Source organism: Camponotus floridanus, unplaced genomic scaffold, assembly GCF_003227725.1.
Source record: "Camponotus floridanus strain SB8 unplaced genomic scaffold, Cflo_v7.5 scaffold21, whole genome shotgun sequence".
NCBI lineage: Eukaryota > Metazoa > Arthropoda > Insecta > Hymenoptera > Formicidae > Camponotus > Camponotus floridanus.
This window is the reverse complement of record NW_020229337.1, coordinates 601,019-617,430: the sequence shown is the minus strand read 5'-3', so window position 1 is coordinate 617,430 and position 16,412 is coordinate 601,019. Positions and strand designations below refer to the sequence as shown.

General features: G+C 33.0%; 1 protein-coding gene across 4 annotated transcripts in view; it reads left to right on the top strand.

Moving 5' to 3' along the window:
* The first annotated feature begins 358 nt into the window (after positions 1 to 358).
* Positions 359 to 16,412, top strand: part of LOC105253060 — a 30,158-nt gene continuing 14,104 nt past the window's right edge. For 3 of the 4 annotated variants that reach the window (XM_025408477.1, XM_020028085.2, XM_020028086.2), the window contains exons 1-4: positions 359 to 537; positions 12,572 to 12,813; positions 13,015 to 13,634; positions 13,906 to 14,675. In XM_025408477.1, coding sequence (XP_025264262.1) covers positions 12,574 to 12,813; positions 13,015 to 13,634; positions 13,906 to 14,675 — 1,630 coding nt within the window. In that variant the 5' untranslated portion in view covers positions 359 to 537; positions 12,572 to 12,573. Of the gene's footprint in view, positions 538 to 12,559; positions 12,814 to 13,014; positions 13,635 to 13,905; positions 14,676 to 16,412 lie in introns of all 4 variants that reach the window. The other variant, XM_025408476.1, reaches the window with a different exon arrangement.

Genomic DNA, 16,412 nt, shown 5'->3' with positions numbered 1-16,412 from the left:
GTAGAAAATAAGACATAAAAATTTTATATGGCAATAAGTCAAGATTTATTAGCATAAATTATGTATCTCTTATTTAAACATGAAAATCTGAAAAACGTGAGTGGGCGATCCGATGAATTGAGAAATCGATTGACACTGTTGATGCCAAAGATCTTCGTCTGGCGCGATTAGAGTGGCCAATGTGGTCAAGTCAGGTTTGAAGAAGGGGAATCGAGTATAAGAAGAACAGAGAGAACTGCGGTTAAAGCAGGAGAAAGAAAGATAGTGAATTGGTCTCTCCTGTTCCGTAGGTTCACCTAGGGACCCCTTCTACATAAGGCCCCGGTTTTCACCCTACCTCGTCAGTGTAGTGGCGGCCGTTGAAGTGCCACGTTACCGCTACTTTTGGTGCCTCACGATATTTCGGACGTGATTCAAACAGTGAATCGAAAATCGGACCATAATCGTGTTATGTGGAACATTGTGTTCTAGAAAAAGTGATTCGTTATCGGTTCCTATATCGGATGTTTAGCTGAACTTTTCGGCGCTAAGGACGCAGTAAGTAATCCGCTTCGTTCGTATCTTCGTTCGGTTCTTTTTTTCATGCCGTAGAAAGATTGTGAGTGCTGACCGGTTTCGTGAAGATCGGTGTAAAGGTCAAAGTGCGATTCTCGAGATTAGTAGGAGGTAAAAATGCATTCTCTCAAAAGACTGTGAAGAGAAATTTGTAAATCTTCTATTTTTATTTTGCTTTGTTAAAAAATATTTTTAATGTATGTGTATTTGTAACTGTTTTTTATTAAATTTAATAATTTAAAGCTAAAATTTTATAGCAGTTTTCATTAAACTTTAGATATATCTTTCCACATATTTTAAATTTGATTATTTTTTAATAGACATGTAATTGATCGAAAAATTGTAAAAATGTTTAAATTGAGTAGATTAAAAAGTAATTTCGACTAATTAAATTTTAAATACATAACAAAATTTTATTTGCTAATTAATTTCAAATAAATTCTACTTTAGTCAAAAATTTAGAATTTAAATGTCAAAATAATTAATATAGTTAAAAACTTTAAAAATAGGAAAATAGAAATATATACCATCTTAAATCTTAATTCTGTAATTGATTTAAAATTGAATGTAAAAATGATACAAATTTTTATTTTTAGTATTAGCTAATATATATTATATATATGTGATGTAATCATATAATAATATAAATTAATTTCGTTCTCTATATATTTAACTATACACTTAACTATAAGCGGTTCTTCATTAAGTTTAAGAGGAAATGAAATTTGTTTTCATTTTCGATTTTAATATTAAGTTTTTTAAAATTTTTAATGAATATATAATAGCATGTAGCAATTAAGTTTTTTTTTAATTTTTAATCAATATATAATATCGTGAAAATATTAAATTAAAAAAATATTTATTAACAATGTATTTTTAAAGTTTTAATAAATATTATAAAGTCCAGTGCTTCTCCCTAACGTCAGAAAGCCGCACTTCGCCATCGCATTTACACCAGAAATCTCACGATCCCCTTCTGTTTGAGGGAATAAATGATCGCTTAATTACCCAACGGTTGTATTTCGCTCTCGTCAAACCTGCAATTTACGGCGAAACGATAGTGCCTGCTTGTATATTGCAGCTATTTGTATAAAAGGGATGCAACGTTGCGTCCATTTTCTTTTTTTTATTATTTCCTTATCTTTGCAAGTTTCTCTATTTGTTTCTTTGTCTATGTTTTCTTTCTGTCACATTATCGGTCGTGATCGATGTGCAATTGTTTATCATTTTCTTAGGCGAAAATCTATATATATATATATGAAATAGTTTTTATGCAAATTAACTGATAACTTCCTCTTATTGCGGATTTTCACGGATCATTGATCCACGATATGATCGAACATATCCTTCGATGAGATTCGTTTTTATGGAAACGAATCAAAATTTAATTATTAATGAGGTGAAATCAATATAAGAATTAATCTTTCATTATACATAAAAAGACATGAGAATTATTAATTGGAATTCGTACTCTATCGACGTCTGAAACGTGATTGATTTATTTCCGATTTAACATCTGCCTGTACGAAAAATGAGATCTATTTACATGCAGTCTCTTTATTAGACTTTTTTGATTGATTCTATCTCTACTTATTTCATTCGAAAAAAAGTGTAGATTTATTATTATATGCCAGTAAGATTACGAAATCTTTCAAAATGTTTATTTATAAAATAATTATATATAGAGTATAAATAATTATTTCTAACTGATTTATACTGTCTTCACAGAAATTTTCAATTAATTAAAAAATAGTTTGTGAAGCAATTATAATACTTTCAATCTATGTGAGAATACATTTTAAACATTTAAATTTATTTAGCCGTTTAATAAAAATAATTTTTTAAAAATACATTTTTTATCCCATTTATAATATTATATTATATTTAATATTTATTATATTAATATTTTATTATATTATATTTATAATATTATATTATAATCTTTCAAAATATTAACAAAGAATTATAATTTAAAATCAAATTGAATTTTTTAATTTTCCATATATAAATTTATCTTTAATTTCATTCATTGCAAAATCATGCAAAATTTCTGCGGAATAATTTCGTCTTTTATTCTCATTTACTTATATATTATCATATAATAATAAATGTCCTCCAACATACAGAATTAATATGGAATAGGATTGAGTTTCTAAATTCGCCGGACATGAGCTTACGGTCATTTCTATTCACGATGCAAAATCGTGGGCACCATGTGAAAACGTGACCGGCCTCGCGAGCGAAATCGCGAAGGCGCGGAGGGAGGGAGAAGGGGGAGAGATTGGGAGTCGTTGAGAAGCGTCCGGAAAGTAAGAACCGGGCTTCCTCTCCCAGTTGACCGGTCGAACAAAGGACAAGTGCGCCCTCGAGAGCGATGTTAGAACCTCGTCTAATTGTAAGACAGTCCTTTTTGATCGGAGTGACACGCGGGACCCACGGGACTGAAAGGGAGGAAGGGACAAGCATACGCGTGTCCCTCGCGCGTACATCTGCCGACGAGGTGGGGAGATTTCGCAAGACGACGGCGAAAGGGGGATAAGAAGAGAAGAAAGGTGGCGGTGGCTGAAAAGAGGGCCAGTTTCATGGGTCCTATACAAACTTCCCCGCGTCGATGGTGATGGAGAACCTCGTGGATCCACCTCGAAGAGTCTTTTCTCGGGTTCGGCGCGTTCCGCCATTTAAATGCCCGTCGGACGTCGTTGCCAGGACTCGTTTCCTCGTCATTGTTCCTGCCTTATTTTCGAGTCTCGTTCTTCCGAAGTCTTCTGAAGGATTTGGACGCATGTATATATGTGTGTGCGCGCGCGTGTGCGTTGTGTGAGAGACATCGTACACTCGCGATTCGCGGGTTTCCAGTTTATTCTCGATCGACCTCCGCATTTGTTCTCTTTTCGGCTGTGGGTCTTTCTTCTCGTTTGATGGGTCGGTCAGCCGCCTGCTTCGAACTCTCGCATTTCTTGTCGAGTGGATCGTATCTCGAAAATTAGATTCCACTTTGGTTCTTCCCAGTTGGCACATCACGATATATTTAAGATCAACATCCATAATGGAATACGTAATATAACGAGCAGAATACATAATAGACTATGAATTTAAATCTGAATAACTCAAGATACATCAAAATGATTTATAATCTCAAAGGAAGATAAGTTTCGTCAGTTACAGTTCGTCTAAATACAAATTTTATTTTTATAATTTAATTATCATAAAATATATAATTAAATATATATTTGATATAAAGTATCATAAATAAATATAAATAAATAAATAAATAAATATATATATATATATATATATATACACACACACATATACATATATTACATGTATGTCTAGATATTATAAAAAAATTCTAACTTGGAATAATAATTTGAAAAAATAATTTTTGTTTTATTTTGATTTTTTATAAGATAAATTCTAAAATAGATTTAGATAATTCTATTTTTCTCAATCAAGCTTCTTTTTAATAGAATTTTATCACAAAAGTTAAAAGAATATTATATCCAGAAAGTCGCAAATAATCGTGGGATGTCATTTTTATGGGGAATGCACGTGGATTAGACTTAGATGGTAGAAAAATACGCGACATGGGAATGTGTGCAATCATCGGAAGGACAGGTGTGCTCCAAATAACGCGCGGAACTGAAATCTGTTTTTTCTTTTCCTCTTTTTCTCTCTCTCCTCTATCGTATACGATATGTTTTCTCTTTAGACGCTCCTTCCTCTTTTCGTTGCCAAACTCCGTTCCCCTAATCTCTCCCTGTTCCTGACGAGGCGAGTAGTAGCGAGTGAATGCGGCTTTGATTGTCGTCGGTTGGCTCCCCGAAAACCACCCTCCTCCCTACACGGAGAACGATTTCGAGAAAATGGCGCTAGCAAAAGGTGCACCCGGGGTCAATCCAATATAAATCAGAACTGAGTCTTGAAGCTTAGTCAAGAAGAGAGAGAGAGAAAAAGAAAGAGAGAGAGAGAGAGAGAGAGAGAGAGAGAGAGAGAGAGAGAATGTGTGTGTGTGTGTGTATGTGTGTGTGTGTGTGTGTGTGTGTGTGTGTGTGTGCGCGCGCGCGCGCGCGCGCGTGTGTGAAGAAAAGTATGTATGTGAAGAATCAAAGTGGGGGAAGACCCCAGAAGAAAGGGGGCCGATGAATAGAACATTTTCAGGAACGGCTCACGGTTCAGAATACTCGCGTATGTGTATGTGTATATAAATATATATGCACACTCTTGCCCACGTGTCTGTGATAACGTGGAAAAGAATTAGGTATGAAACCTCCACCTGCCTTTCTCTTCTTCGCTTCATTTAGCGGGTTCTGAAAATCTTCTCTAGTAGGAATTTGAAGTTTCTCTCGTGTTCGAAACGATCGATAACCGTTACTTTTCTTCCTTCTATGGAGGTCAATTGCCTTGGGTGCTTTTCGTTATCAATATTTCAATAAATCCCACATAAAATATTTTTTAGAAGTTTTCATATTGAAATTTTAAAAGGTTAGAAATGATATTTGCAGTTAAAATTGCTATTTACAGTTTCTTTTTACTCCCGATATGTTTGGTAGTTACAGATACTACTTGTAAGTATTTATTAAATATTGAAGCAAAAAAATAATAAAAATAAGAAACATATTCATATTTTATAGCATTAAAGATGTATCACGATTTTGCTCCTATAAATAATATATAATTGCCTTTATGTATTTTTATATATTTTATAGCATTAAAGCTGTATCACGATTTTACTGTTATAAATAATAATTGCTTTTATGTAATAATTGCTTGTTTGATCAATTTTAATACTTGATGTTCACAAAATGTTTTGAAAATAGGCGATATGTTTCACAAATAACTATTGTCAGATATCGATGCAAATATTAGTGAATCAAAAATGCATTTTTGTTTATCAATTTGGTCAAAAATTTAAAAAAATAATATGATAATTTCACTTATTAAAGAATATTTTATTTAAAGAATGTTTTTCTTTAATTTTCCATTGTAAATAAATAATTCTCTTTGGCTACTGAAAAATAATGGCGAATGCGAGCAAATTAAATTCAATACTTTTTTGAATGCGTCGTTTCTTATAAAAATTTTACTCTGATTTACAAAGATTATTTTAACAAGTGCAATTTCATTTTGCGACATTATGGTACAATTTATTGTGCCATGAAATTATTTCAAACGATATTATCTCGGCGTTTCAAAAAATAAATAAAGAAACTATGAAAAAAATCTTTGGTTTTGGAAGCTTCTCGAGATAACCAAATAAATTGACAAAAAAGGAGTTAATACGCATCTCCCCTTTCTCCTCTTTCTCATGACATCAAAGTACTTCAAATCTCCGTGTGAGCCAACGGAGACTTTTGTTCGACGTAAGCGACATTCGGCGCGCATGTTTGCATATGTAAGGTCGCGCACGATTGTTTGCGCGGTTCTGAAAAGAAATCGGGTACACACGAGCTTCCCTCAGCTGTCCTCCTCCTTTTTCGCGAGCTAGAATATTCTAGCGAGAAAGAAAAAGATAGACAGAGAAAGGAACAATTTGGATTTTTTTGGGAACTAACAATATCTTTCTAATATTATTAAAATTTTATATGACATATGGAATTTTAATCGAGATATTTTTATCGAAATTATGATATTGTGAGAAAAAATCATTATACCTAAAATAAAATGATCATAAACAAATAATTTATATGCTTATCATGTAGAAGTGTATATTCTACGATTATTTAAAGTTATTTTGATAATTATATACATGTAATTATATATTTGAGAAACTATATCGAAAATTAAAGAAGAAGTAAAAGAAAAAGTTTTCTCAAAACTCAATATCTTTCTTTTTTAATAAAAACAATTAAATTTTATATAAACGTTCCATTGCGAATTAATGCAAAAAAAGATAATATATCCATAGTCTGCATTCAATGTCAAGTGATTTTTGTTTATTAATATAATATTTTATTATGAAAATATTAATTTTTTGATTTGAGAATTAAAAAAAGCAGTATATAAAATTTATTCTTAAATTTCTGTTTAGAGAATATCCTCTTTATTGAACAAAAAATTCAAATATAAAATGATTTAGTAATTTTTTAATACTATATTACAATTTATCACTAAAGGATTTCAGAAATTTTTTTTATTTCTTAATAAAGTGTTTGAAACCGGTTTTGTGATAATTTATAGATGTTATATTTTCTTACGCATCTTCCTGTTTCAATGGATAAACGTTCATAAAATAAGCGTAGAAGTTAAACGTGTATTTTTATTAATTAATGTACATTTTTATTAATATTACAAGTTGCGTAATTCTCTTCAACTTTAAATCGACCAATCTTTTTAAAAATTATACGAGATGAGAGTCGGGATCGGATGCCCCTAAGATATGTCGATTCATTTATCTCAGTTATTACTACATAAGAATCACACATTAGTCTTGTAAATATTATACATCTGACTTGTATTATTTTTCAGAATATTTCTCATTTTTCTTGTGTCGCACGCTGAGACAAGAGACACATCAAAATCGTTTTAATGGCATCGTTTTCTCTTTCTTTCTCATCTTGAGCCGTGAATAATCCGCATTATAATGGCGGTTTCTGCCCCACAGCCATTAATCTCGTGCTGCCCCAAGAAGTAATTATTAACGCCAAAAAGGAAAAAGGACCGAAAACCTCGCTTGTTCTCTCGCATTTGATTTTTATTCATTTAGGCGATATGATATATCTCCATTATATGTGCCCTCTCTATCAATTACATGCATAGAATTAATTTTTTAGAGAAAAAATATAATTTGACACTATTTAGATTTCCAGCATTAAATATCTTAAATCCTAAATTAAAATTTAATTAAATAATTGTTTGTTATGTCCTCATTGTGATAAAAGTTAATAAAATAACAAGAGATTATTAAATTTAAGCAAAGGAAAAGAAGAGATTATTAAAATTATAAATTTTATAAATTTAAATTTTATTCCACAGGTAATATATCAGACATACAATTAAATTTTTATGCAACATATTTCAAATTTTATAACAGATGGAGAATTTGCAAATAAGCTTTCTTGAAGACTAGAAAGGACCCGCTTAGAAAAACACAAGCAAGATCCACCCTTTGATCAATCTCGTTTACTTCTTTGAATCACAATTCTCCTTCTTTCTTATTAAAAACAGTTTTTATAGTATATATTATATGGACGAGAGGGTCCTTGTCGACTATGTGCTTGCAAGCATGTCAAGGTTTCAACCGTTATTTCGTTTTGTTCATTTTCCGTAGCACACAGGAACGAGGTCGATCCCGCCTTGCGTCTTGCGGGAATAGAAGCGGGAAAGGAACTCACGGGACGAGTATAAGGGGTCCCGATGTTGTTATTCCGGGCTGTTCGTTGTGGGGACAATTCTTGCATTTGCAACGCGACCTCAAACGACGTAATCCACCTCGTGCGAACACCTTATAGACCTATAAAAGAATTGTATACGGGGAATCGAAATGCCGCAGTATAATTCAGCGTCGCAACACCGCGACGCTCTGTGCACTTGTTTCTATTACTCGACATTGAGATTTATTTATTCCAATCGGAAGATGAAACAGAAATATCCCTCAAGAAATTTTGAGGCGATTTTTAATGATAAAAATGTTCAGACATATTAATAATTTTTTATTTTATGAACCACCTTAAAGATTATTTTGATTATTTAACAATAATTATTGAAGAAACAAGGAAATATTGAAAGTGATTAAAAATTTTTAAACGGTATAAGTTTTTGAAGCTACTCTGTTACATCTTGCATTTCATTTTATTTCCTATTATCGACGCGAAGGTACAAAAGTTACTACTTTTCACAGCGACGGCATGTCAGATGGGACGATAATATTCACAGGTGAATTATATAATAATCTCCCCTTTTATATATATATATATCTCGTATATATAGTAAACTCTCAAGATTTACTGCACACTCGTAATTACGACGGACCCCTGAACCCCGTTTAATAAAGAGCGCCATGGGTATTCTAACTGAACCTATCGTAGTTGCGGCGCGGATCTGAAAGGGAAAGATTTTGTATTCGAATGCAGGTGGCATGTCTAATCGAATTAATAGATCTCTATCTGCTGTGATTATTCATCGAGGAGTAACTTATCACGATGACGGAACCATAATTTGATTGTAACAATAGTTAGTTTCCATCGTTTTTTTTATATCTTTTGAAAATTTAATATCATTAATATGATAATGATTAATTTAATATGATAATGATTACAATACAGTTTAAAATATTTTCTTTTCTAAAACATAAGTTTTTACATTTCAGAAAAATTTGAATTTATACAGAATATTTCAGAAAAGATTATTCATACATCAATAACTAAATAAATAATAACTAAATACATCAATACTTGAATAAATAAAATTTTTATAAAATTTATATAAAATATTTAAATTTATATAAAATATAATTTTAAACATTTTTAGTTATTTATAATATTAAACCAAACAAAAATGTTTCTTCCAACAAAAAAATATTTTTGTGAATAAAGTTTTTTTTCTAGTCAAGTTTATAATTCACGATATATCACCATCTCCGTCTTTCTTCTCATAAAATATAAAAACATATATATATGAAGCCTTCCATTCAAACATGAATAGTAAAAAGTTAGGTATATAATTTAGTGTATGTTACAATGTTATACTACAATTGCAAACCGGAAACAGACGGAAACTGCATTTTGTCGCAGGTGCAGACCTGGCTGCCTCTGTCGTACCCCGTTTATTGGAAATGACGAACTAGTGTCTAATTATGCAAACAAATGCCTTTCGTCACTTGTACTTACTCATTCGAGAAAGATTTAGCGTGACGAACATTCTAAAGGTTTTAAGTATTCCGCATATCATTTGGTCTAGGACGATTTATCTTTTACAGACGATGGGAAAAATCACATGTTACTTAAAACCTACGGAAGTTCGTTAAGAAAATGGCTTTATAACGGCTTTTATAATTATTTTTTTTTAAAAGAATTTTTATAATTAACATTTTTTAATAGTTGTATGTATATTCATCTCGTCAAATTTAATTTAAATTTTTATAAAGATAATTTCTGATTTACGAAAAAATTTAATTCTATAAAAATATATATACATTTTCGATAGTCAAATAATTAAGAAAAAATATACATAACTAAATATGATAATATATATTCACATATATAATTCGACTTTTTATATATCATTTCAGAAAATAAATAACAAAAAGATAAATACCCATGAATTTTATAAATAATTTTATAATATACGAATTTTATAAATAATTTTATAATATACGTTAGCATAAAATATATAGAATTAAATGCTCAATTTCAAAAATACAATTAGCGTCTCATATTCCTACATTCTTACGAATTCTACAAAAAATATGATAGTACTGTGCACTTTATAAAGTTCAAGAGTTTCTCCTCGAAGTACGTTGAGTATCCTTCGCATAGAAGTCAGATAATCATTTTCATTACATATCGACATCGGGTTTCCACCTAGCGCTGGATCGAGCAATACCAGATGGGACCCACTGTGCGTTCCATCACCATATGGGCAGGTGCCCAGACCGTTTTACGAGCGCGTAGGTCGGTGGTGGTGGTAGGTAATGGTGATGGTAATGGTGGTCTGTCGCGGCAGACATACGCGCGCGCGCAAAAAAGTGCAGGGCACGAGACCATGCGCGGCATGGCAACAGCCTGTATGCAAATGAATGCATTTTTATACCTAGCTAGTACAATGCGCCGCACCCCCCCTCGACGAACCGTTAAAAGTGAAAACCTGCTGCTGCTGGTGTTGCTGCCACCGTTTTTATCCCGGTGCTATCCCGGGGACGCAATTTTGCCTGCGCGACTTTTCAGGGGGATTTTCTTCAAGGTCAAAGTCTTTCGAACGCACATATAACATATCTTTTCGTGTGCTTTCAACTTTCAATGTGAATCTCTTGCATCTAAAATTTAATTTTAAAACTGAAGGCAAAATGAGAGATGAGCGAGAAAAAATATTTCTATGTAGTTTGACAGAGATACTTTCATAAAAATAATTTTACGATGTGAAATGTCATATACGAGTTATAATATTAAAAATATATAATATATTGATATTAGTTGTGCTTGTGAGAACATTTTAATTTTGTTGGTATTATATTTTTGATAGTCGATGAATATTTCACGTGTATTATATATTATTGATAATTTATTCTAAATTGGTAAATAAATTTTAAATTGGGGAGAGATGATGAATATAAAAAGAGGGTTTTTTATAAGTATAAAATACCTTTAAAATTGATCAGAAATTAAGCTTTTGTATTATTTCTTATTTGAAAAGTAAAATTCATAATAAAATTCCTTTTTAAAACAAACCAATTAGTATAACATATGAAAATGTGTAAAATCTAAATCTTCAAACTGAGTTTGAAATTTCAATGTTCACGAAAATATTGACTATTATATGGCACAATCAAGTTGGGCGAATGTCGTGCTCAAAAGAAAGACCTCGAATCAATTCGGCAACCATGGTAAACTTGCGTTCATGCGAGCTAATCGAATCAGCGATTTCGCGAGTCACAGCGGCTGCATGCCAGCAGCAACAAGCGCAGAACCAAAACGAAACAACAACTTGGTTCGCTCGACCACGTCCTTTTTTTCTCACCCCTTGCACTCACGCGCTCGAATCTTTTCGTTCATGAAAATTACGCTGCAGGAAGTGAAAGAGAAAGAGAGATCGGCGCTAGTTTCAAGGGTCGTTTAAAGGATCGTTAAGCACACCTAGACAAGTGCTAATTCGTGAAACCGTCTCTCAGGTGTATAGCGACTTTCACCTGTTTCGCTATTTCCCGTATGTCGCGACAGGTGCATCTTTCTATCTTTCTCATTCTGTCTTTTCTTCTTCTTTACTCGATTTCGTCGCGAGGTTTCCTGTCGCGTTTCGTGTATCGTATCGTGTACATCACTCCCTATAATTAGGCGCAAGCGATCATGTCGCCTTCGGCCGGAAGACCGATAGGCGGACATGACAAGATGTCGACTTTATCAAGACTTGTCAACGAGATCCAACGACTTTCCCATTCATGTATTCTGTATTGTACGCGTACGTCGATTAATAATAGTTCACACTTCCTTCGTACGAAGAAAATAGCTAGATTGAACGCTTGGGACTCTTTAATGAAATGTTATAATAGACTGAGGAATGTGTGTGGGGTTGTGTTCGAATAAAAATGCGCTTTGTGGTTTTATGGCTTCCGGAGGAATTAACATCTAGGAAAGTGGAAACGTGGGAATTCACGCAAAACAGGTGGCTAAAATAATTAATTTGACGGTGTGAAAATTTTATAGATAAAACTTATCTCAAGAGATTCCTCAACGAATTCACTTAAAATTATAATCCATACATTGAGAAAAAAAATTGTTAACTTAATTAAACTGTTTAACTAAATTGTTATTTTTTAATAATTTTGAAATATTTAAATATTTAAATTAAATACAACATATTAAATCTAATATGACATCCATTTAACTTAAATATTTCAATATTTCAATTAAAAAAATAATAAATTCACTTAAGATTATAATCCGTGTATACACTGAGAAAAAAAGTTGTTAACTTAACTAAACTGTTTAACTAAATTGTTATTTTTTAAATTGAAATATTTAAATATTTAAATTAAATACAACATATTAAATCTAACATGACATCTATTTAACTTAAATATTTCAATATTTCAATTAAAAAAATAATAATTTATAGTTGAACAGTTTAGTCAAGTTAACAACTTTTTTCTCAGTGTAATGTTGTATTATAAGACAAGAACTGAATAACAATCATAATGTTATCCAAAAAAATTTCACGAATTTTTATAATAAAATTTATGTTATCCAAAAAAATTTCACGAATTTTTATAATAAAATTTAGCGAAGATTGTAACACAACAAATAACTAAATAATTTCCGAATAATTTTTAAAATTTCTACTCTTTCTATTGGTCGACATCTAGAGATGCTGAAGTGGACGGTCTCGAGATCGTTGTCGGCAACCGGTTCGACGCCTCATGGTCCGCCCACCTTGAACAAGGCACCCCGCCGTCCTTTCCGAGACTTGTCTAACACACCGCCGACTTCGGCTAGTTGCCGAACCAGGCAAGTATCTACTCAGAATGTATCGAACACATCCAGGACGACGCCGGCTCGACGCAGAAGATGCAGGAGTCATGGAACCGACTTGAGGACGTATTTTCAGGTTTAATTTTTTTTTTCTCTCATGTAGTATAATGTGATAAATTATTAAATATTAATATAATCTTGGAAAAAGTGTACGATAATTTTGTCACATTTTAATATTATAGAAATTATAAAATATAAATTCTTATTGTTTCTCCTACTTAGCATTGATTTTCTTTTCATAAAGAAACGTTTTCCGCATATTTAATGTATTTTGCAGGCGTCGAAACCGCATTTAAGATCGAATAAACGTCAATCTATGCAGGGAGTGGAGAATTCAGCAACGTCTGAAAGCTTCTATCAAAGCACACCGAGAGTGGACACCGATATCGGACCACTCACGTATTATCCACCTGGTAGCAAGTGTTCCACCGCGCTTACTCTACCAACGGACCCCACGCTCTTCATGAACAATTGCACCAAGAATTTCCAGAGCGATAGCGAACTGCCGCAGAACGTCGTCAACGAAGCGCGAGCGAATCTGCAATCACATGTCTCCGACTTTTTTCAACAGATTTCGATGGCCACTAGTCCCGAGGACGTAATGGAACCGGGTTTGATGCCCCTAGGGACGAAGACCAAGATCTATTCTCAAAATGGCGAACAAAAGGCGCGATCGGTGAAAACGCCGTATCTGCCGAAGCTGGCGAAGATCACGAAGATACACGCGCGATGTCGGACGCCCTATCACACGAAACTCACTCAGGCCATCAGCCCCTTCAAACCGAAAATGACTCAAGGACAAACGCCGCTTATCGGCAAATTGTCAAGTCTCACCATAGATCAAGACTTGTCGAAATACGAAAACATGGACAACACCGTGACGGAGGTGCTTCATAGGTAAGCATGATGATAATTAAAGAGATTGAATAATGACGATGTAATTAAGAATTTATAATAACTATTAAAAGACGAAAAAAATGTAAGTTTTGAATTCTTGGACACTGCTACACATATTTTTTTCTAACTAATTAAATAAAAATATATTAATATTTCTAACTAATTAAATAAAAATATATTAATTTTATATGAAAAAAGTAAAAAATTAAAATTTGTATTAATAAATTATAAAACAAATATTTTCTAAATCAAAATCTAATTATGTGTGCAGAGAACAAGAAGTCAATTTCGGAAGCAAAACCGTGGTGGAGATTCTTTTAAACAACGCCGAGGAAAGGAACAAGATCCTAGAGGCATCGTGCGACAAGCGATCCGATTCGAATATGACAGATCACATATACGAGACTATTCCGGAACAGGACGAGGTGATGGAAGAAGACTCACCAGCGCGCAATGACAGTTCCATATCATCGGTCAGTCAACTCCTAGAAGATCCTTCGCCGGTGTCCTGGGCCTTTGCGTCGCCGTTGAACGATCTCGAGGGTGAGTTCACGTTGAAGAGACAACGCGGCATTCGCCGGAAACGTCCGCGAAAAGACGGCGACAAAGCAGTAGATGGTAAACGAGTCAAGAGAATGTGCAGTCCTTCGGCAAATGAGAATCAGAATACGTTGATCGAGGCCGTTAATCCGAATGTAAAAAAACTCGTGTTAGAGACAGATCTGGATGCGACACTAGACGAGAAGCATTTACCGGCCACGAAGGCGTTCTTTTATGGTGCTAAAGATTGTAAGGAGGAGGACGTTGATAGAAAGGTTGATGTCTGGAATGTTGACAGTCCCAAATCGTCCATGATGGATGACCTGCATAGTATGAAATCGTTCGCCACTTCTGTATCCACAACGCCAGAAGTCCCTTTGATCGCGACTGTCAGAAGATGCTTGAAGTTTAGTCCCGAGAGCGAACCGTCGACAAGATTTAACTGTTGCGGCTCGATCGAAATCGAGTGCTCCCTCGTGGCAGAAAATATACACGTTCGAGGTGAGTTTATACGTTTGATATAAATTTATATGTTTGATATATATATATATGCTTGATAAATAATTGTATTATATATATATATATATATATATATATATATATATATATATATAATGCAAAGCTAAAGATGTGTCTTGAGCAGAAAGTAAAATATAAATACGCGTTATGTTTATGAGCAAAGAAAAATAAAATTTATATAAAGAATATTGTTTTAAAAAATACTCCTTGAAATTTATCCATGAATATATTAATCATAAAAATTAAATGATAATTAATATAATTAATATTAAATAAATATAAATAATAATATATAAATAAATATAAATAATAATAATTAAGTTAATATTAAGTATATATTAATTATTAAATTAATATTAAGTATCTTTAATAAAGAATAAATTAACAAAAAAAGCAAAATAATTTTGTGCAATGTTTAACTAATGGTATAAATAAAAATTATAAAAAAAATAATCTTTCATATAGAATATTACATGCCTCTTTTAATAAAAAAGTTTTGTTTTGGTTAATATTAAAAGTTATTATATATCTTTCTCGAGGAATATAATATTTTAACTCAATTATTATATTATTATACATTCGTTTGATGAATGAAAAATATTTTAATAATTAATATTAATGTATTGATTTTAATCGATTATTTTTCGTATTAATATTATATGCAATCAAAAAATAAAATTTGCTTATTAAGTAAATTATTAATATTCTTAGTTATTTTTCACGTATAAAATATAATATTAATACTAAATTTTTGATTATTCTCTACTTTCTATGGGTAACTCGTCATCCCTTGTACATTCCTGAACCTTTGCAGCCACGAGACATGCGCCAGTTGCGTATTGTAAGAGGGGGTGTTTCGAGGGGGTGCTAGGCATCATTGTGCCAGTAACCCACAGATCCTCCCGGCGGCTCGATTCCGGTTAGTAAGCCCACCGACATTGATCATTGTTGCATTGTCCTTACGTAAACAGTCGTGCGGACCTTGACGACATCCTGCCGACTCGTTCTTCTCGTATTTAACGCGTGACGCGTCGCATCCGGTCGACGCGCCGTTCTCGCAATTATTCCGCAGGATCAGGTCATTTGAGGTCCTCGCGGGAGCCAGTTTTCGTAACATCGCACACATACACATACATTTCCCTATGCTTTTTTATCCAAAAATCCTCGAAATTCAATTCTTGTGTACGAGGGTAGTGAATCGGGAGTGAACTCGAACACATCGATCTGGAAACGCACTCCTTGTGTTAGTTGCATCGCTACTTAGTGTGTAAACATTTCCTTTCTACGGATATATCTACTATAACGACTTATCTTAGCACAAAAAAGATAATTATTTCTTGGCAATCATGTGTTTTATGAATTCATTCTACTTATCGAGACGTGTGGGAATATTCGAAATGTGATGCCAGCCGGTGTGCAATATCATAATTGCCGGAAAGTGGATTGCACGATGCGAGCTAGTGAATGCCGCATCGGTCAGACGTCCTCGGGCGCAAGTAGTGCGTTCCGCGGTACAGTCAGCCGTAAGAGCGAGCTCGAAGCGTCAATTCTCCGGGATTTCTCTTGCCTTCGCAGTGCCGTCGCACAGTGACAAGTTTGCCCCAATGTAAAGAGAAATAGAGAATATTCTATCCAGTCGTGTACGAATATTTTGCATTTTATGAGTGTGTTTTTATGTGTGTGTGTATTTTATTTCTAAATTATAAATTAATCTTACGT